The sequence below is a fragment of the Mytilus trossulus genome, chromosome 1 (assembly GCF_036588685.1).
Source record: "Mytilus trossulus isolate FHL-02 chromosome 1, PNRI_Mtr1.1.1.hap1, whole genome shotgun sequence".
Classification (NCBI taxonomy): domain Eukaryota; kingdom Metazoa; phylum Mollusca; class Bivalvia; order Mytilida; family Mytilidae; genus Mytilus; species Mytilus trossulus.
Genome location: NC_086373.1, coordinates 63,690,057 through 63,712,987, shown reverse-complemented (window position 1 = coordinate 63,712,987; position 22,931 = coordinate 63,690,057). Strand labels below are relative to the sequence as shown.

The following is a 22,931-nucleotide window of genomic DNA, read 5'->3' as shown; positions in this document are numbered from 1 at the left end:
GGCTACATTGTATAATTGTTAATTTCTGTGTCATTTAGTCTCTTGTGAAGAGTTCTCATTGACATGCATGCACCAGCTTCTTTTATTTATTGTGTATAAGTTTTGAAGTATTTGGTTGAGGCAAACTAAAGTTAGGAGAGCGGAACCCGTTTTTATGGGACGTTCCGGACAGATTAGTGTAACTCTTTATGCCCCTTAATCATGGCGCCAACACAGAAGTTCTGACTATTGTGCTTATGATACACATGCCACTAACACTGTCATTAACACATCTTAACATAATTTTATTATAAACATTTTCAATCTTAATTTTGATTTCTTTACTTTTGGCCGAATGATTATATGCATGCCCTTTACAATGACTGAATAAGTATCAAATTTAACAAATTTATTGTACATAATCATACATTTTATTATACTTTATAACTTGTTTCCAACTAGTTAAAGCTTACCAACTTATTGATCATCGCTTTCCGTTATATGTCTTTTAACATTCTGTTTTGAACAAAAAGATTTGTTGCATATACTTCCCATGTATTTCAAATCTGACATTATTAAAAAGCCATTAAATAAAATTCAGTCGAACTTGATAATAAATGTGCAATCACATATTTATATTAAATAAATGCAAGTCGTCAACTGGTCAAGTGGCTAGATGAACATATTGTTAGCCATATAAACAACATGTACTTTCGTGGGGGAAAAATTGTGGATTATATAGGGAATCATTGAAGCATGACTGAAGCCGCCCCCCTTAGAAAAAGTTCTGGATCAGCCTATGTCAATACATATTTACGTAAATAAGGGATGAGTAAAGGGGAAAAAAGAAAACAAAACGACTGCATTAAATAAAAGGATGTTCGATGTACTGTATACTTCGTTTTTTTAAATCTATACGATATGCTTTATTTTATCTAGTTTCCTTATCAAAATAATTAAAATGAGAAGATAAATACCTTAAAGCTTCCTTTACCGTCAATGCTCAACTGTTTAATGTTATAAAATAATTATAGCGTCTTTGACCTACTTTACCTTTTTATTCGGAGACTTGCGGTTATCTTCTGTTATGTTCAACGGGAACATTAGAATGATCTAGAATAGAACCCAGATGGAACCAAGAAATCGGGTTGCCTTAACCAAACAACCCGGATGATGAACCAGTTACCATGGTTTCGAACCAAAGAACCAAGGTTCAGAACCAGAAAACCCAGATAGAACCAAGGTTTAGAACCAGAGTGCCCGGATATAACCCGATTGCATTCGGAATTCTCATGACTTTTTATACCTTCAGTGTATTTTCCAAATCATTTATTTATTTAGTATATTTATATATAATTTATATATAATTTATTTATGGTCGGGTTGTTGTCTCTTTGACACATTCCCCATTTCCATTTCTGTTCTCTATTTTATTCAAACACATCAAACGAATGGATAACAACTGTCATACTCCTTGTTTGGTACGCGCATTTTCCTATGTTAAAAAGATGATCTTAACCTGGTTCCAAATATAGCATGTGTATGACAGTCGCGTAAAAATGTCAAAAATATCGGTACAACAGTCAACAGTGTGTTATTATCTTTTCTTACTATAGAGACAAACTTATATGTTAAAAAAGGCAATAATTCACAGCACATTAGCAAAAACTAAAGACAAGAATACGTACCGTAATTCACTTTTGATAACTAATTACCATAGCATAATAACCCAATGACGGGATGTAAAAGTACTAGCCATGCCAAATGATGATTACCAGAAACTGTTCGGTCTTAGTTCTTTCGACCTTGTTTTTAAGCATTTTTAGAAAAGAGGCAAAATATACAAAAGGGACATTTACACTTACACGTCAGAAACAGAAAGAGAAAGCCATGACAGAAAATCGAAAAACAACCTACATCCATTAAAACGTTTAATCCCGCTGCAAATGTTTACACCTGTCCTAAGTCATGAATCTGATGTACAGTAGTTGTCGTTTGTGTATGTAATATATACGTGTTTCTCGTTTCTCGTTTTGTTTATATAGATTAGACCGTTGGTTTTCCCGTTTGAATGGTTTTACACTAGTAATTTTGGGGCCCTTTATAGCTTGTTGTTCGGTGTGAGCCAAGGCTCCGTGTTGAAGGCCGTACTTTAACCTATAATGGTTTACTTTTTAAATTGTTATTTGGATGGAGAGTTGTCTCATTGGCACTCACACCACATCTTCCTATATCTATATCTGAAAAATTTAAAGTTCCCGATAAAATTGACAGGTTTTTTATACCACCATGTCATTTGAAAACCGACGGCGGTGATTATGAGTAGTAAGATCTATTTTTTTAATATACAAAATACCAATGATGTGACTTAAGTTAATTGATAATTTTGAGAGAGAAAAATGATTTTTAATTTTAATTTCAGTTGCTGATCGTATGGATGGATTTAAATTGTATGTGACCAACACAACAACTACACCACCTAACGGTTATCTCTGTTATGAAGATCATGATCCTGATCTTCCAGACCTCACTCAGACTATTCCTTGTAATCAACTTGGAAAATATGTCATTTACTATGATACTAAAGGATATACTAGTCGCAAAGAGGGACCAATTGTTGAATTATGTTACGTTGCCATCAATGGTGAGTTTAGTATAAATATGTATTTAAATGTGAAAGATTTCACATTCCGCAGACAAGTCCTTCGTCTTTGTCTGTTTTCTTTTCTCTTTTTTTGTTTGATTTTTCCGTGTTTTTAATTTTATTTTACAAACATTTTTCATCATTCACCATCTAGGGATTATTTATTAATTGTCATCAGAACAAAATATTCTTTGACCATTTATTTTTACTGAAAACGTTATATACTGTAACACAATTAAAAAAGATGAATTTTAATAAACGACAATAGTTCATGCAATCGTTTACTATCTTTTTATTTTGAATGTGTAAAATTTGCCTCCGTGTAGGTTGTCAAAAGAGTCATTGGGGAAGTAACTGCGAGAATGTATGTGCTATCAATTGCATAGAGCAACATTGTTATCCTGAAAACGGGTCCTGTGTTTGGGGATGTGATCCTCAGAACTGTTTAAATGATGTTTGCAATAAGAATACGGCGGTCTGTACTGATGGTTGTAAGAAAAGACTAACTGGAAGCTATTGTAACGAATGTAAGTTATTAGGAATAAAATTATGCATACTGAGTAAAAGCTTTATGTAATTTGTCTATATAATTTTGAAGTATACCGTAAAAAAATGCGTTAACAGGGGAAGATAAAAAAAAATAACTATAAATGTATCAGTTAAAAAACATGAAATTTTATGTGACAGGCAAACCATTACATTCATCCAATAATAGCTTTAGTTTGTTATAATCTATTACAAAATCTGATTAGAACGGCTGATACGGTGCTTTTTGTCCGCAATTCGCTTTTTGTCCGCTTTTGCTTTTTGTCCGATAATTTTGCTTTTTGTCCGAAACTTTTGCTTTTTGTCCGTTGCTTTTTGTCCGTTTTGCCTTTTGTCCGATTATTTTGCTTTTTGTCCGAAACTTTTGCTTTTTGTCCGTTGCTTTTTGTCCGCTTTGCCTTTTGTCCGATTATTTTGCTTTTTGTCCGAAACTTTTGCTTTTTGTCCGTTGCTTTTTGTCCGTTTTGCTTTTTGTCCGAAAATTTTGCTTTATGTCCGATATAAAATGTGCATATTTTTGGCAGGTTTCATTTTGAACTTCAAAATACCATGTCCTTTCAGGAGTTAAATACAGACCATAATCACATTATAAATGATTTGTACATGAAATTTCATGTCTTTTACAATATATCGCATTACCTCTAAAATGGCTCGAAGCACTAATATCCTAGACCCGTAGGTGTTGGTCAACAGAGGGCAATGGGAATACTCTTGTATATCCCTAAGTCTAAAAAACAACTATTGAAAGCTGGCTAAACTAAGACATACTCCATGTAGGCCATTATATCAGAATTAGAGGTAGTCAAACCCTTATAAATGGCTTATAGCACTTATGTCCTGGATCTTCACGAGTTTATCAGCAACGAATTAAAAGGGGCATGAGTTTCGCCGGTATATCACGAAGTAAAAATAAACCTCATTATTGCCAGCTCTTCGAACTAAGAGATTCTCCACGTTGGCCATTATACCAGAGGTATAGGTAGGCAGTGCCTCTTAAATGGTCCATGGGCCATGGCACTTATGTCCTCGACCCGTACGAGTTGGTCAGAAGAGGGTAAGGGGAATACTCTAGTATATCACACAGTCCACCAAAAATAGTGACGGCTGCCCAAACTAAGACATTTTTAGGTGCGCCCTTAAACTAGATGTTGGAGTAGTCATTCTCTTAAAAATGACTAATATCACTTATGCTATAGACCCGAACGAGTTTTTTCAACAATGAGTTAAAAGGGGGATAATTTAGCCCGGTCTATAACGAATTTGAAATAAACTGTTGCCCGCTGGCTAAACTAAGAAATTATCCACGCGGGCCATAATATGAGAGGTAGAGGAAGGGATTGCCTCTATAAAATGACCATGAGCACGTATGACCTAGACCCGTACGAGTTAGTCAGCAAAGTGTAAGGTTGGTACCCTAGTATATAATAAAGTCGAACTAAACTATTGCTGGAAGGCTAAGAGATTCTCCGCGTGGGCCATGATACCAGAGGTAGAGGTTGTCATTGCCTCTAAAATGGCCTAAATCACTTATTCCCTATAGAGAAGTACGCGGTATCATCAAAGGGTTTAAAAGGGAGTTGGAACCTCTGTTTACAAAGAAGTCGAAATAAATTATTGCCGGCTTGCTTAAGTACGAGATTCTCCAAGTTGGCCATTAATCCTACTAGGTTAAATGTGTGCATTGCCTTTTAAATGGCTGATAAAACTAACGCCCTAGACCTGTACGAGTTTGTCAGCAAAAGGTTAAAGGGGGGATGCGATGCCTCTTTTTACAACGAAAATATAAATTAAGCCGACTGGCCTATCTAAGAGATTCTATACGCGGGGTATTATATCAGAGGATGAGGTAGGCATTAACTCTAACATAGCCATAACACGTATGTCCCAGACGCGTGTAAGTTAATCAGCAAAGGGTAAGGGGGGTACCTAAGTATATCACAAAGTCGAAATAAACTATTGCTGGCTGGCTAAACGAAGAGATTCTCCACATGGGCCATGCTACCAGAGGTAGAAGTGACCATAGCCTAAAAAATGGCCACTTATGCCGTAGACCCGTACCAGTGCTTCAGCAAAGTGTTAAAAGGGGGAGGTGGTATCTATGTTTACAACGAAGTCGAAATGAATTATCGCCGGCTGGCCAAACAAAGAAACTTTCCACATAGGCCATTATAACAAAGGTAGCGGTGGACATTGCATCTAAAATGGCCCATACTTCTTATTCCATTGATCTGTACGAGTTTGTCAGCAAAGGGTAAGGAGGGTACCCTGGTATATAACAAAGTGGAAATAAACTATTGCCGGATGGCCAAAAATAAAAGATGATCCACGTTTATCATGATACCAGAGGTAGAGGTGGGCCTTGTCTTTAAAAGGGTTTATAGCACTTATGCCAGCAAAAGGAAAGGAGGGTATTCTAGTATATCGCAAAGTCGTTATGAAATATTGCCGGCTGTTCAAACTACGATATTCACCACATGGGCCATGCTACCAGAGGTATAGGTGGTCATTGCCCTTAAAATAGCCTATAGCACTTATATGGCATATACCCGTACGAGTTTGTCAGTAAAGAGCTAAAATGAGGAGGAGGTACCTCTGTTCACATTAAAGTCAAAATAACTGTAGCCGGTAGGCCAAACTCCGGGATTCTCTACGTGGATCATTATACCAGAGGTAGAGGTTTATTTCGACTTCGTTGTAAACAAAGGTAACACCTTTTATTTTTAACCCCTTGCAGGCAAAATCGTAAAGATCTTTGGAATTAGTGTTATATGCCATTTTAAAGGCAATTACCATATCTATCTCTGGTAAAATGGCCTACGTGGAGAACCTCTTAGTTTGGCCAGCCGGCAATACTTTATTTCGACATCTCCCCTTTTGATTCATTATTGTCAAACTCGTACGGATCTAGGGCATAAGTGCTATAAGAAATTTGTATGGCAATGCCCTCCTCTATCTCTGGTAAAATGGCCTTCGCGGAGAATCTTTTAGTTTGGCCAGCCGGCAATTATTAAAGTGTATTTCGACTTCGTTACAAACAGAGGTACCACCTTACCCTTTTAATTCATTGTTGTCAAACTCGTACGGGTCTTGGGCCTAAGTGATCTGTGCCTTTTTTTAAGGCAATGCCTACTTCTACCTCTGGCATCATACCCCACGTGGAGAATCTCTTGGCCAGCCGGCAATTGTTTATTCCGACTTTTTTATATACCAAGGTACTTCCCTAACCCTTTGCTGACTTACTCGCTGGCTTATCCCTTATTGTAAGTAAGTAATTAAGGTTAATAAATATAAGACTATATGCCAGGTCTTTCTGACAACTAATTACAAACAAATTGGGGTTTATCTAATGAGGCTTTTCCCAGGATGCAATTGCTCGTAGACTGTATACAGATGACCAAATAATCCACAAATTCTGCAAAAGGATCTTTTAATTATAGGCCATGTCCATTTAGATATTAAGAAACAAAAGCCCAGCATGACCGATGCATTTGTCTTTAACATCTCCGATATTGATTCCGCGTGGCCTTCCAATTGACACGAGTGTCCATTGGTGTTCATTGTTAAACCTTTGGAGCTATATCAGTTTGTGTGGAAATTAAGAGCACGATGACCTTCCCTTGGTGATAACAACATGACCAACAACCATATCGTGTGTTACCAAAAGCCGTCAGCGATAGTCACACCGACAATTTGGTACCTTCGTGGACAAAAGCCTGGCTTGTCGATGGATCCTAATTAACATCTAGTGTTGTCACTACCATTTGCTGTAGAGATTTAGTTGCACAACATAACAGAAACATTCTTTGTAAATACTCTATGTTGATATTTTGACAATTTTGGATGGTTTATATACCAATTGTAGCCGAAAAATGATAATGAAACATTTCTGTTTAATATCGATCTATTGTTGGAATTGTAAATTTTCATATTCAATTTTTGTTTGTTTAAAGATTACCATTTTAAATAAACATTTTATTTTTTTTAAAAAGCAAGTGTTAGACTTGTGCTTTTATTGCCACTCAGTTCATATAACCTGTCATTTTAGTCGAGCCTGTAACTTTTGTTGCAGAAAGCTCGACATATGAATAGTGATCCGGCGGCGGCGGCGGCGGCGTAAGTTAACTTCTGAAAAGCTTAATATTTTAGAAGGTGGAAGAATTGGATGCTTCATACTCTGTATATAGATGCCTCATGTTACGAAGTTTCTGTCAGTCACATGTCCAATGTCCTTTACCTCATTTTCATGGTTCAGTGATCACTTGAAAAAAAGTTCAGAATGTTTGTAATGTTGAATTCTCTCTTATTATAAGTAATAGGATAACTATATTTGGTATGTGCGTACCTTGCAAGGTACTCATGCCCGTCAGACAGTTTTCACTTGACCTCGACTTCATTTCGTGGATCAGTGAACAAAGGTTAGAATAAGTTTTGGTGGTCAAGTCCACATCTCAGATACTATAAGCAACAGGGCTAGTATATTCGGTGTATGGAAGGACTGTAAGGTGTACATGTCCAACTGGCAGGTGTCATCTGACCTTGACCTCATTTTCACGGTTCAGTGGTTATAGTTAAATTTTTCTGTCTTGGTCTGTTTTTCTCATACTTTATGCAATAAGTCTACAATATTTGTTGTATGGAATGATTGTAAGGTGTACATGTCTAGCGGGAAGATATCATTTGACCTTGACCTCATTTTCATGGTTCAGTGGTCAAAGTTCAGTTTTTGAGTTTTGGTCTTTTTATCTAATATTATATGCCAAAGGTCACTATATTTGGTGCATGAAAATATCTTATGATCTATATGTAAGTCTCCCAGGTTTTATTTGACCATGACCTCAATTTCACGGTTCATTGCACAGTGTTAAGTTTTTGGGTTTTGGTCTGTTTTTCTTAAACTATAAGTAATAGGTCAAGTATATTTGTTGTATCGAAGAATTGTTAGCTGTTCATGTCTGCCTGGTATGGTTCGTCTGACCTTTACCTCATTTTCATAATTCATTTGGTCTTTGTTTAGCTATCTTGGTTAATGTTAAGTTTATGTGGCAGTTGTAATAAATCTTTATACTTAGGGCTATCAACATAATATTAATAATGAGTAAAGTAGGCGAGACATTTCAGTGTGTGCACTCTTGTTTAAATGTGCTTATTTATCCGAGTCCTGGACTGCATTCCAGTGGCTTGCATTCGTTTACTTTTGTGTAAATTTTATACAGATCAGTATTTTTTCAAATGTTTTACCAATATTTTAGCTGCATGTAACATCTTGAACACTCAGAACAGCAAAACAAAATTTAGATTTCAGAAATAGATAGCCTTTAGTCATCGACGAATAGCCGATGATTTCAAGGGTTGTTTCCGTTAAAGGATGATTCCTTTTTTTTGTGCAATACTTTCTCTTTCGGAGGCTCGATGGTAATTTCAGCAAAAATTTTATCATTTTTGTTTTCATTACAAATTTTATTTATTACACTATTAGTTATAACTTTATGAATTGGCTCAAAAATCAACCCAAAAAATCGAATGATTTTGGCCTCAGATTTATTTTTCAAATGTTTATATCACTGTAAAAGCTCCAAATTGTCTCCCTTTAGTGCAATAATGACATTTTGTTTTGGCATTAGAATTAAAATGTCTTTTTCAACTCATCGGTGACCTATAGATATTTTTCAAATATGCTTTACGTAAACTAAACAGTTGTAAAATTAAATCGATTTCTGTAATTTAGTTCTTTTTTTATTTCGATATATATATATATCTCTATTTCTCCTATTAGTTCAACTTAAAAAAAGTACCTTAACAAAAAAGGTTGCTTCTTTCGAGGGCAGATTGTGAGCTTAAGTGAACGATAACCCCATGTTTTTATTTGATTTTTCTATTTAGTATATGATAAAAGTTCATCTATAGAAAAACAAGCAAAATCCTACATGTATATTTAAATAATAATGGATTAATACCCTCCAGTCCCCTTAACGACAAAAAAAATAAATAGAACATTACGTTTAAGTATCACCTACAGTATTTTACAACCTCCATTGGTGATACAATATATGTATTTCTGCTGTTGTTTTATATAAGTTATTGTCCTGAATAAACATCTTTATGCGTTTTTGCGTTTTTGCGTTTCAGTTTTTATTGTGAAATTTCTTCAATCAGCCAAGACAAACTTTAAATTTCGCCTTAACGATGTTTTCGCGAGAAATCCATGTATTATTATCGAATTACTACAAATTTAATCATTGTCTAGTGCCCTAAAATGAGATTTTCCGAGACGCTGGGTTTGAAATGGGATAGCCTATTTAATTTAAAAAATATTTGCAATCTTTTCAAAAAGATGCAGATGGGAATTTTCGTTCCTTATGAAAGTGTTCGCAAGGAGTTAAATTATAAACTCCTTATAGGATTATCAAAAAGCAACTATTAAGGACCCCCTTGGAATAAAGATCTTCCAAGACAACGTTTTCGAGAGTTTGAGTTTAATACATGACTTTTTAAAACGTAATGGACGGAGCAGGATTATCTTACTCTTCCAGTTAACCATACATCATCACAGTTGCATTGGTTCTTGTTGCTCAGATTTTAAATTTCAATGATTTCGTCCGAGACCACAATTGTCGTCCCTTGATTTTCGTTATTAGTCCCTAGTGATAACAGTGGGTTACTCGCCAATAATTTTTATACCCCTTCCAAATTTATTTCTCCTTGTTTAATGCCTCAAATTGTAAGTGGGAGGGGGGTGGAGAAATTACACTGTAAAAAAATTTTGGTATTTTACAGGAAAGTAGTGATTTGGTCCAGCTGAAAAAAGGTTAAAAATTAGCACTTCGGAAGCTGTCAAAAGATTTCAAGACACCCTAAACACAAACTTGTCCATATTTTGAGTTAGACGCGATGAAGTTTTCTACAATTTCGATATAATTTGTCCCAAAATTAGTACAACACACTGTAAAAGTTTCATTGAGAAAGCGCAGGTGGGATTTTTTTTAATTTTCATTTATGTTCTAAAAGAAATGCACTACGAATTAATTGTGTTCTCGGACATTTGTTTTGTGGACTGTTGTGTATCTTGTTGTTTTTCATTCAGTTGCGGCTTTGTTGGTTTGTTTCAACCCTTTTTAGTGTGATTATCCTTTGGTACACTTTGCCTCTCTCTTATATATGATATCGCAATAATTATATATATGTAAGCGTTCATATACATTTATATGGATACAATATTGAATTAAAATAGACATAATAATTAGATGAGTGAAAAAAAGAAAATGAAGTAATAATTGTACGTGTGAGGAGTTGGCATTCTTATAAAAAAGAAGATGTGGTATTATTGCAAATGAGACAACTATCCACAAAAGACCAAAATGACACAGACATTAACAGCATTAGGTCACCGTACGACCTTCAACAATGAGGAAAGCCCATACAGCATAGTCAGCTATAAAAGGCCCCGATAAGACAATGTAAAACAATTCAAACGAGAAAACTAACGGCCTTATTTATGTCAAAAAAATAAATGAAAAAACAAATATGTAACACATAAACAAACGACAACCACTGAATTACAGGCTCCTGACTTGGGACAGGCACAGATTTAAAAACACTTTTTAATAGAAAATTTTAAAGAAATACATCAACAGTGTTTATTTCAGAATTGCTCAAGTCTGTAGGGCTTATTCCCGATTGTCCCACTTTTTTTTAAATTAAGAGCTCATATTGTCCCACATGAAAAGTTCTGACTGGTCCACATTATTTTATGAGGCGAAATGTTCTTATCCCTTGTTAGATTGTCTCTATGGTTTTGTTTCATATATATTAGCCAAAATCTACATTTATTTTTAGACATTGCGGCCATCTTAATTATTGGGCGGGGTCATCGGATACTTTTCTGAAACTAAATACCCTAAGGATGATTTTGGCCATGTTTGCTTTAATTTTGCCAGTAGTTTCAGAAGAGAAGATTTTTGTAAAAATTAATGACGACGACGAATAATGAGAAAATGAGAAAAGCTCACTTAGTCCTATGGTCCAGGTGAGCTAAAAAGCAAAACGGACAAAAAGCAACGGACAAAAAGCAAAAGTGTCGGACAAAAAGCAAAATTATCGGACAAAAAGCAAAACGGACAAAAAGCAACGGACAAAAAGCAAAAGTATCGGACAAAAAGCAAAATTATCGGACAAAAAGCAAAACGGACAAAAAGCAACGGACAAAAAGCAAAAGTCTCGGACAAAAAGCAAAATAATCGGACAAAAAGCAAAAGCGGACAAAAAGCAAATTGCGGACAAAAAGCACCGTATCAAACGGCTTCTTAATTAAAAAAAAGGATATCTACTAATGAATAGTAGATTCATACAAAAAACGTCAAAGTAGCTCAATTCGGCAATTAAACAAAAAATACCTTATAAACAATGTCCAATCACAATAAACGTCATTATGTTTTATAATTATGGATGAAGAACAGAGGAACAAATGAGTAGGTCCAGTAGGACCCCTTTTTGGGCCCAAAATATAGCAGTTTTACAAAATTGTTAAAATGTAAAATTCAAGCTATTTATTGGAAAGTAGATACTTCCATTACATGAATAAAGGATGGGTTTCTATAATACAATACATAATATGTACTTTTATCATTAAGTCATTCTAAATTACTGAAATCTTCTCAATTTCAGCATTTGAGGTAAATTTTATACGGTTTCCGTCATTAATGGAAGTGGCCTCATTTGTGTTCATTCTTAATATTGAAATGTGATTTGTAATTGATGATACATTACATATAAAAAAGTTGGGAGTGAACTCGGATGCTGCTATTTCAATTTTTGGCAAACACCTGAAAAGTGACATGTTATGGCATCCTTGATAGATTTTTCATATTTAAGTTTGAATTTGATCGTCTTCAACTACTTAATGAGTTCGACTCTTTAACATATTCTAATTGAATCGACTGATACAGAAGTAGACACTTAAATGTTTAAAAGGTGTTCAAAATACTTCATTAGATGAAACTTAAGTTGGAGCCCAAAATCAGCCCTTCTCAGACCTACCCATTTAAAAACAAACAGTGAATTAATCCTCAGTTATCAACAATTAGATTTGCTTAAAAAATAACTAAACCTATTTTGTGTCAAGAAACCAACTGACCTTTTACACATATAAGCTGATTGTCCTCATCATCTTATAAAACTATTATTTTCTTTATTTCATAAACGTTTTCCATTAAATACTTTTAAAGAAATAATATTCACTTCTCCAGAGTTTCATTGAATATAAAAAATACGACACAAAAGACAATTATTGCATAGTATCATCTTACTTTTCACCTGCAGAAAAAACGATTAGAGTCATTCAATTTCCATCTTTTTATTACAGATAACGTGGCATCTGACGGTTTGGTCTATTTACATCCAATAGCAAGTGGTAATCCACCAGCTAGTATAGCAAATGATGGAAATTACACATCTTGCTCTAAAACAACGGGAGTCAATGTTACAGTTCAGGTTGATCTTATGAAAAGAGGCATTGGAAATGGAATGTATGTCACTTTTGGTGGTAAGTAAATAATAAATAATTATGATAACTGATTGATGTTTACTGCATATCTACAGAATATACAAGATATTGAATAATATTTTAACCTAAGTCATGACATATTACTAATAATAACAGTTTGAAAAGTGTTTCCTTATCCTTTCTGTTAAGTACAACATATATGCATGTATGTATAATAATATGTTTGAGATCTGATATAAGATCGATTGTTCTGTATGGTTTTATGTTAATTGCATTGTTTATGCAAGTGTTCGGTTGTTAAGTTACCATTCTAGAAAAGAGAATATTTAAGAATGAATTTATCTGGTTTCTAAAATTGCAGTATCAATTCAAATATAAAAAGAAGATGTGGTATGATTGCCAATGAGACAACTATCCACAAAAGACCAAAATGACACAAACATAAACAACTATAGGTCACCGAACGGCCTTCAACAATGAGCAAAGCCCATACCGCATAGTCAGCTATAAAAAGCCCCGATAAGACAATGTAAAACAATTCAAACGAAAAAACTAACGGCCTTATTTATGTAAAAAAAAAACCAATGAACGAATAAACAAATATGTAACACATAAACAAACGAAAAACACTGACTTTTCTTCAAAAGATGAAAACTATGACAATGACATCGGGATAAGCTGCAATACATTTCGATTGTCGTAACATTTTTCAATTTCAATTCCAAATAATGTAAATAAATTGTATACAGATAAAATAAATTCAAAGAGATCTAAAGATACAAAAAGGATAGTCATCTAAAAAAAAAGCCTACAATGCATGAGCAAATAAACGGTTAACGACAAATAGACAAACAACATTCTACAAAATTTATATATATATATATATATAAAAGTAAAGACTGAGCAACATGGTCTCCACTAATATATCACGTTAACAAACACACAAGTACGAATCACCCTTAAACAGCAATAACATCTATGATGAGTCGTCTAAACCTTTCCATTATGCTCACGAATAATCTTCTAGATCCTGTCTTGCTTATTATTATTGATGTGAAAAATTTTCTTTATCTATCATAGTTTGCATATTTTTCAGGGACAATAACCCAGATAAATATTCAAACGATGGGTTGACAATATCAACAAATTTATAGATCTTGTCCTGCTGACAATTTTTGTACTTGATGTTTTGTTATTGTTTTTTTTATATATATATAATTTAATTTCGGATGTAACGCGTCTTTTGATTGGCTTATGTTATTTTGTTATCAGCCCATATACACAATTTAGTCATGTGATCGTGACGTCATCAACATTTTATCATGGTTTTCTACGGTTTAAAACGTTTAGAATTAAATTATATGACATGACTGTAATATTTTTTTTGTTTATTCGAAATAACATAAAAAAAAATGTGGTGCACACTGTTATTTAACCCGCTACGCGCGTTATTCAGTGTGCACCAAATATTTTATGTTATTTCTTCATAGACAGAAAATAATATTACAGTCATTCCTTAAATATATAGGTTTCCAAAGATAATATGCACTAGTTAACAAAGTTCATTTTTTGTTTTATTTGTAAAAGAGTAGATTTATGTAATTGCTTGTAATTCGTTTACCCTAATGTTGCCTTCCAATCTTAGTCTTATGTTATATTGCAGGTTCCTTTAAACTTTGTTTTGAAATATCTTGGTGTGGTATTGAACATACTTTACATTTATTATTTATAATTGTTGTAAGTTTGGTTTTTTTTTTGTTAGAACCTACTGGCAAGGAGGGTCACCATGTTGTTTACGCTTCAAATAACAGTAACACCTGGAATATTGGAACAGTTTTATACAAAGAAAGATCTTTGCCGCCCGAGATTAAATTTAACGCCGTTTTCCGATATCTTACATATGTATTTAATCCAGATCAGGGTCAACCTTCTGCAATTGAACTATGTGAAATTGGAATTTCTGGTGAGTTTTATCATCAAAGCAGCATCTACCTATTCGATTTTTTACGAAAATTCGAGACACAAGGAAAATGTGTAATAACAAATGACGTAACGTACATACATTAGTTTTTGTCTGGATATGTTTTAGTACTAAAAATCTATATGACGTGTACTTTACTCGCTTTCAGATCTTGCTTATCTTCCAAGTCAGGATTATTACAGTTGATATCCATTTGTCATGTTTCCTAAATACTAGTAGGAGCTTTTGACTTATCCATTCGATTAGGGATTTTTCGTTTGGAATTTTCCTCGAAATTCTTTTTTTGGGGGGATTTTACTTTTCACATCATGCTGATAGAGTGAACATATTCTTTCCGCATTATTTTGTTTTTACAGCTACATGTTTTTAATTTTAGTCGTATTTTATTAGATTAGCCGAATAAGTGTACCATGGGTTTTCATTCAGCAAGACCTTCGAATAGTTTGTAATACTTCGAATTCGTGTTCAAGCTTTTCTAAGAGGTTAAATTACCTTTAATAAACTTATTTTGGGTTGTTAGTAAACTCAACCAATGAATTGTTTCTTTTTCTCTGATTTTATGCAAATTTGATTTTAAAAATACAAGTACCTCTGTGGAGAACAATTAAATATTAACGCTTCTTTCAACAGACAATTATGCGTCTCATAAGAATCTATTCTATAACTATTTAGTTTGGATTTTGATTAAACAAATATTGAATATTATGTAAAAGTATATGATTTATTGTATCTGCAGTTTAAATGTTGGAAATGAACAAACAAAAATCAAGGAATATTTTTGTTCAATTCGAAAATTTAAACTGCAGATACAATAAATCATTCAACTCCGTGTTTTTATGAGAAAATATGTGATTTGAAGCATGCAGCTACAAATAGATGTGTAGAATATTAAATGGAGACATAAACATCAAAACATGATCTGAACAGGCATTTCAGAACAAGTTTTTTTTATCATATTCAATATGAACATTACCTTATCGTATTTATGCTTTAAGAAGTATCATGATAATTTTGATTAGTTCTTTTCATTTTTAAAAGAACATGATTTCAATACCCCCCAAACTCATTTAAAATAGTAATAATACAACTGTTAATCAGGAGAAGTTATGTGTAATCAAATAATTATATGGGTAATACAATTATTTCAATTACGTTTTGTTTTAGGTTGTCCTCCTACACACTTTGGCCCATTTTGTAATAAAACGTGCCCAAAAAACTGCCATGGACCATGTGACCTAGAAAATGGGCTTTGTGCATACGGCTGTTCAAATGGATGGACTGGGGTTGAGTGTAAACAGGGTAAAACATATTTTGAAGTTTTAATTATAGACTTTTATTTAAGTTTTTAAGCAAACCACGAGGAACAATTACTATAGGCTTCAACATTTTCGCTAGCACATATTCTTTGCAAACGTGTTTATCAAATAAAGATAAAGAAAAAAAGAAAGAAAAACAAGAAAAAAAGTTCGATGTCTTTTGAGCGTTTGGGTGTTTGGATTGCAGTAGCAATAACGCCTACTCGTACACATTATGATAATATTCAAATAATTCATATGATACAGCTAATGCTCAGAGAATCGTGAATGAGAAAGTTTTATGAATGTGACACAATAACATTTCTGGGGTAGGGATACATTGACGAGCTTGTGAAGGATAACTTTACGGACGCAAGAAATTATTAAACGTGTTGTTTTCAATTTTTTAACTCACTGGGTCAATACCTCTGCTAGTGGACTATAAGTCCCCAAGGTTTCATTAGCTCAATAGTCAGTACTTCAGTACTGATATAATTTTACAAGTTTTACTAAAATTGTCCGTTTATAAATTTTGATATTACTAAGAAACTAAGGTTTCAACTCCCTCAGGCAAAGTTATATGAATTTGGCTATTTATTTTAGGTATTTTTGACATATAGCTCTTCAGCGGTGTCGGTACTTATACATCTTGGGATTTCAATTGTTCCGCTTCAAGCGTGTCTGATGAAGGTGAATCCAGAAAAGCACTTCGGACGCAAAAAATTATTAAATGTGTTGTTTTCATTTTTTGTTTAATTATGATCAAAAGTACATGTAGTATAAACTTGGGAATACATATATCATTCAATCAATCTCTGCTTAGTTGACCCAATCATTTTCTCTAATACAATAATAGTTTTGTGTTGAAATTTTTAGTTAATGTAGATTATTCCATTAATTTGACGATTATAAATAATTGCTATCTCGTGCGTATGTTAATTTTTCATTTGAAAGAAATCCATGAATAAACTTTGAGTAGTTATTGGTTAATGTGTATAGAGTTTGAATTGTTTATAACTAGTTGATTAATTCATTGATTTATTTATTATATATCTATTTTTGTACATGTCTAAGTATTCAGTTTCATCAAAATTGTTCTTTTACAGCATGTCAACCTGGCTATCACGGGAAAAATTGTCAGAAGAACTGTTCGACAAATTGTATTAAATCACCCTGTAACCACGTGACCGGAGGATGCAATGGAGGCTGCACGGATGGATGGCAGGGATTCAATTGTTTTGAAAGTTTGACAATTTTCCTGTCTAGGTTTTACTGCTATTTACCAAAACGTGGTGTTTTTAGAATTTCAGTGCTCATAAATTGTCCATGATGGATTTTCCATTGTCCACTATCAACTCAATTTGGCTTTTAATTTGAATTCCAACTTTATCATAAACTATCCAAAAGGTTACATTTTTATTCGGATATGATCTTTTTAAAGCCTTTACATGATTAGTCAAAATGTATTCATATGAGTACAATATACACTCCAAAGACAATATATGTGTTTATATGTTGCGCGATTGATAAACCGAGCAGCTTCACAACCCTGCGTCCAAATTTGCCATAAAAATTGTCTGTAATCAAATAATCAGTGATTGTTAAATTAGACCAAAACTGACGATACAAAAAACATAATGTATATTTTATGTATGCCAACAAACAGTTATCTTTACTTACTAATGTTATTACAATTTGTTTAATTAAAGTTTAGTGATTTGGCCAGCTGACAGAAAATATCAAAATGTTTAAAAAATTCAAAATGTTTAAAAAATTCAATGCCTAACCGCATCCGGTCTCGCTCCTATTCCACATCTGAGCGTAAAGGTCTCCTTTGAAACATGAATTGTTGTAATTCAATAAAGCAGTATCAATTATGAGAATAAAATATTTGAAAAAGAAAAGTAATTAAAGTCATGTTGAGTGTGTTGTTGAGAATATGAGTTAGATGAACATTGATATTTTGCATTCTAATTTTATAATAATATGCAGACAAACGATTAAAAGCTTCAATTTTCAAATATTCTTCTTTTGATACTTAAATATTTCTGAAGTAAGTTTAATTTGTTTCCGCTTTTTTCAGAGTGTCCTTATGGTCAATTTGGACGGAACTGTTCTCAGTTTTGTGAGGGATGTTTCCTTAGCATGTGTAATCCTGTAAATGGATTATGTGATAACACATCTATTTGTAGCCCAGGTTATATACAAAGTGCATACTGCAATGTTGGTACGTTATATTTTGTATACTTTAAAATGTACAATAGATATATTTCATAAACAAATGACTTATTACATCAACGTAAAAGAGACAGTTCTACATTTTCGAAAAAAAAGAGTTAAAAACCTCACCCGTAGTTGCTTTTTTTTTCATTTGGATAAAGGTGTCTTCGTTCTGTTTTCGTGTCATTCAGAAATTCTTTATACAATAATAATCATGGCACATGAGGCTTTTAACACAAATACAGCCCGCAAAACCATCTTAAAAGTAAAGTGCATGTTTGTATATTGTACTCTTGATGGCATTATAGTGTCTTCAAGAATAGCAGGACTATCTGTAGACCAAACGACAGATCGCAATATGAAAAAAAATTGTTGCAGTTAAAAAATGTAGTGAAAAAAAAAATTGAAGGAATCTTTTATTTTTGTGATGGCTTACACAGAAATGATTTATTATAATCCAGATATCCTTTATTTCTTTGTATTTGTATTTGTATGATCAGTAATTCCCATTAATGAAATTCCATTCAATCAGGGAAAACGTTAACTTTTTGAAAAAAGCAAAGCTTAGGTTAATGCATTACATGTGTTCCTAAAATGTATTTTGTAAACAATACAGCACATATGTATAACAAGCACAAATACAAAAAAAAAACAGACAAACATACTTTGTCCATTGAAGCTTTGGATATTTATTGGTGAATGAAGTTCTTATTTTTCTAGTTTGTGACGACGGGTATTTCGGTAGCAACTGCTCAAGATTGTGTAATTGTGCGACTGGAAATTGTAGCGTATTTACAGGAAATTGTCCTGAAGGTTGTGCAAATGGATGGCGTGGCGAAGCATGCGATCAAGGTTAGAAAATTTTAAATTGTCAACCCTCTAATAATATGTGTTGTTACACCAATAACATAATCATTATCTACGTTGTGTACCCAAGCTGTTGATTCATTATCGTGTATCTGTTTACATACCACTTCAGTGAACTTGTGAACTACACTGACTGTTTAAATTTTGAAGGTCATTGTTAGTGATAGTGGTAGAAATTTCCTTCGGTGTGATTAAGAAATATGAAAAATCAACAGAGATAAACGTTTAGTTAAGAGTCACAGAGGATGCTTGATAACAGTCAAAGTTGTTGCCAGCTTATCGTCATTGATGATGCCAATGTTTATATACTAATATAAGGTTGAGAAGTATAGTCCATTTTCTTGATAAAGTTGACCTTTACAAAATATCGTTAGAAACGATTACTATAATTCATGCCTTTTTCCCAATATTTGACATAAACTTATCAGACAGAACATTCTCAGACCAATGAGAGGAAAGAAATCTGTATATTTTTCAAAAAATGTGTTTATTTCGTATGTACAATTAGTTCAGGGTTTCGAACGAAGAGATATATTCTTAAGTCGACAACAAAAATTGCTGTTCATCAAAATATGTACCTTTTTTGCACTTAGAAAAGACAAATTTTCATTTTACTTATTTTGTTATGTGTGGTGTATATTTCTATACATCCGCGTTTTATCTATACAATGTATACATAGTATATAGTGAAGTGTGTATCAATCAGTCGTTTGTGTAAAGGCATTTGAAATGAAAAAAAATGTAAATATCTATTTTCAGTTAAATCTGCATTGAAATCAGAAGAATCTTCTCAAGCTGGTGCAATAGGTGGCGGTTTTGCTGCTGTTATAATAGTGTTAATAGTTGTGGTGGCATTTATAGTTTACAAGTACGATCTTTTTACTGCAATATGACAAATAAAATAAGCAAAGATTGATTATTACTGAAAAATTAATACACCAGGGTTTTTGATATCACAAACTAGTCAAAACATTTACTAAATTTTATCATCGGTATAAGGACATCATTCGTAAATATAGCTAAACATGCAGACTTCTAATACGTTTTTGTATTTCACATCCAACTTTTTATGGAAATATTCTTTATAAAGCACAAAGGTGTCAGTAATCACCTCAGAAACTAACGAAACCTTTGAATAGACTTATTAAGACGGGATATAGTTACGATACTGTTGTCAGGTCATTAAAGATTGCATATTTTGGCGTTAATATTGATTCACTTATAGGGTCTTTGCATCGGAACTAAACACATTTTTCAAAATCCAGTTAATAATATGACACGGGTCAATCAGTTTAATTGAATTCTGGAGCTGGCATGTCAGTTAATTGCTCGTAGTCAACTGTTATTTATGTATTATTGTCATTTTGTTTATTTTCTTTGATTACATCTTCTGACATCATACTCGGACTTCTCTTGAACTGAATTTTAATGTCGTATTGTTATGCGTTTACTTTTCTACATTTGCTAGAGGTATAATGGGAGGGTTGAGATCTCACAAACATATTTAACCCCGCCGCTTTTTTGCGCCTGTTCCAAATCAGGAGCCTCTGGCCTTTGGTTAGTCTTGTATTATTTCAATTTTAGTTTCTTGTGTCGATTTGGAAATTAGTATGGCGTTCATTATCACTGAACTAGTATATATTTGTTTAGGGGCCAGCTGAAGGACGCCTCCGGGTGCGGGAATTTCTCGATTCATTGAAGACCTGTTGGTGACCTTCTGCTGTTGTTTTGTCTATGGTCGGGTTGTTGTCTCTTTGACACATTCCCCATTACCATTCTAAATTTTAATGTTTTGGGGGTTTTTTTTTATGTTTTTTTATGATTATTTTTCATTTTCTTCATTTATTTGAACAAAAAAACAAGGTCTAACTTTTCAATGAATTGCAATTAAATTCTTTATTTAATTCAATTTACCTTATTCATTGATTGATTAGTGTCTGCTTTACGCTGTGTCAGCAAACAAATGCGATATTTCGCTTGAAGAAATTTAACAACAACATCTTTGTGAAATGATTGTGTCCATGATATTGTTTTAGTAATGTTTAACTTAATGAGACAACATTGTTTAAAATAGTTTTTTTTTGCAGACGCAGATTTTTGTTAACAAAAGGTAAATATTCAAACGGACGGAATCAACTTTTAAGGCCGCACATGAGAGCAATCTGTTTTTTTTATAGATTTTCTACTTATGCTTGCAATTAGGATTATACTCAATCATAAAATGAAGTGTAAATAAAATCATCAAAATAACACGAATTTTGCATGCTTAGCTCGCATTTTGTACTGGTATCAAGTATGTTTTTGTTGATACTTTTTCCTATAAGTATCATTATAAGTAAAAGTTATCATTATATGTTCGCTAGAAAGATGCCATGGATTGTTTTATTGTAATGAGTAAATCATAGTATGACAAGGTGTGAATCGGCTCTCCTGAAATGTGTTCGTTCTGTATAACCTGATGGGTTTTTTTAAATGGTCAGCGTTTGCATTTTATATCATTCTTTTTTTTGTATCTTGTTTTTTCGTACTTAATCTAGTTTAATATTTGAACAATTTTTGATTGTGTTTTTATGATTGCAATGCACTTTTGCCTTTTATTTTGATCTAATGATCTTAATTTTTTGCCATTGACCGTTAGAATTATGAAAGGAATTGTCATATAGTTATGATTAAGGATGTATGTAATGGCTTATTAGTATAAAGTATTTTCGGATTTTAACATTTCATGAAACCTTTTCATGAACATCTTAGATTTACGACAGTCATGGAGTTCATGTTTTTGTAATTTCTTTTATTTCTTTCTACACTATCTTGTCTGACCGTAAATAGTCTTTTAATTTACTGTTGTTAATTATGATTGATGTAGACTTTCGATTGTTGACAATTTTATCAGTACTTTTCTACTATTATTCCTATTGAAATGAACTACAAAGAATTATCGACAAAAACCATCGAACATAATTTGCACTTTAAAGATATTATTTTACTGAATTACCACTACAACAAATGGAAGGTTTTTTGTGTGTTTTTATTAGCACTGAGATATGCTCTGTGGATGTTATTATTAGCGCACTTCTACAATAAATTTCTCTTAAATGATGTTAATGGACTTAAATAAGAGCCGATGATAAGCAATCTTATTAATATTATATTTTAAATATTGTACAGATTCGAGGAAGGAAACAAATACGGGAAACGATTATGCAAATGAAAATGCAGCAGTAGTATTTGATGCACAGGAGGTCAATGTGTCCTTGAAAGACAGAAGACAGAATGGACTTCAAATAGAAGACTATGGAGATGGAAACGTGTACAATAATGTACCTAGTAAACACAACGTTTTCAAATACAAGATACTTGTTGAAGATCTGAAAGAGGCTATAAATGAGAAACAGAAAGACGAGGGTTTTAGAAAAGAGTATGAGGTAACATATGTGCATTAACAGGTAATACTTGTTTCGTAATTTATTTTCCGAAGTGGTATACGGTGTGTCATTCAAATAAAATAATTGTTCAATGAAATACCATTCGATTGATAAGTCAGTTATAACATGCATTTGGGTTTTTTTTGTAGGTTTTACCTAGTGGGCTTGTTTGTGCACACGCTGCAGGTTCAAAGGCAGAGAATAAAGTAAAAAATCGCTTTCTTACAACGTGGCCATGTATGTAAAACATAAATGATTAATCAATCATATTACTCATTTCTATTATCAAATTTTACATTATGATTTTAAGATTTACAAGAATCAAAAGTAAGAATCGACTTCTGAAATATAAAAAAGTAATCAACAAGTTTGTTAGTTCCATTTAAACGAGGATAATTTTTATTAAAGGAAATATAATCTAACAACGGAACAACCTAATGTATATAAACATCATTTCAAAAATACATCTGGAGTG

General features: G+C 32.9%; 1 protein-coding gene and 1 long non-coding RNA gene across 2 annotated transcripts; both read left to right on the top strand.

Annotated features, from left to right (window-relative positions):
• The first annotated feature begins 735 nt into the window (after nt 1-735).
• LOC134686925 (uncharacterized) lies at nt 736-19,021 on the top strand. Its single transcript, XM_063546812.1, has 6 exons — nt 736-796; nt 2,402-2,623; nt 12,528-12,707; nt 14,431-14,631; nt 18,028-18,171; nt 18,885-19,021. Exons 1-6 carry the CDS (start codon nt 736-738, stop codon nt 19,019-19,021), a joined length of 945 nt encoding a protein of 314 aa, XP_063402882.1.
• Nucleotides 19,022-19,808: 787 nt separating this feature from the next.
• Nucleotides 19,809-22,429, top strand: LOC134709432 (uncharacterized). The gene is made up of 3 exons (XR_010105965.1): nt 19,809-19,899; nt 21,119-21,141; nt 22,200-22,429. It is a non-coding gene; the product is annotated as an uncharacterized LOC134709432 (long non-coding RNA).
• Nucleotides 22,430-22,931: the final 502 nt, after the last annotated feature.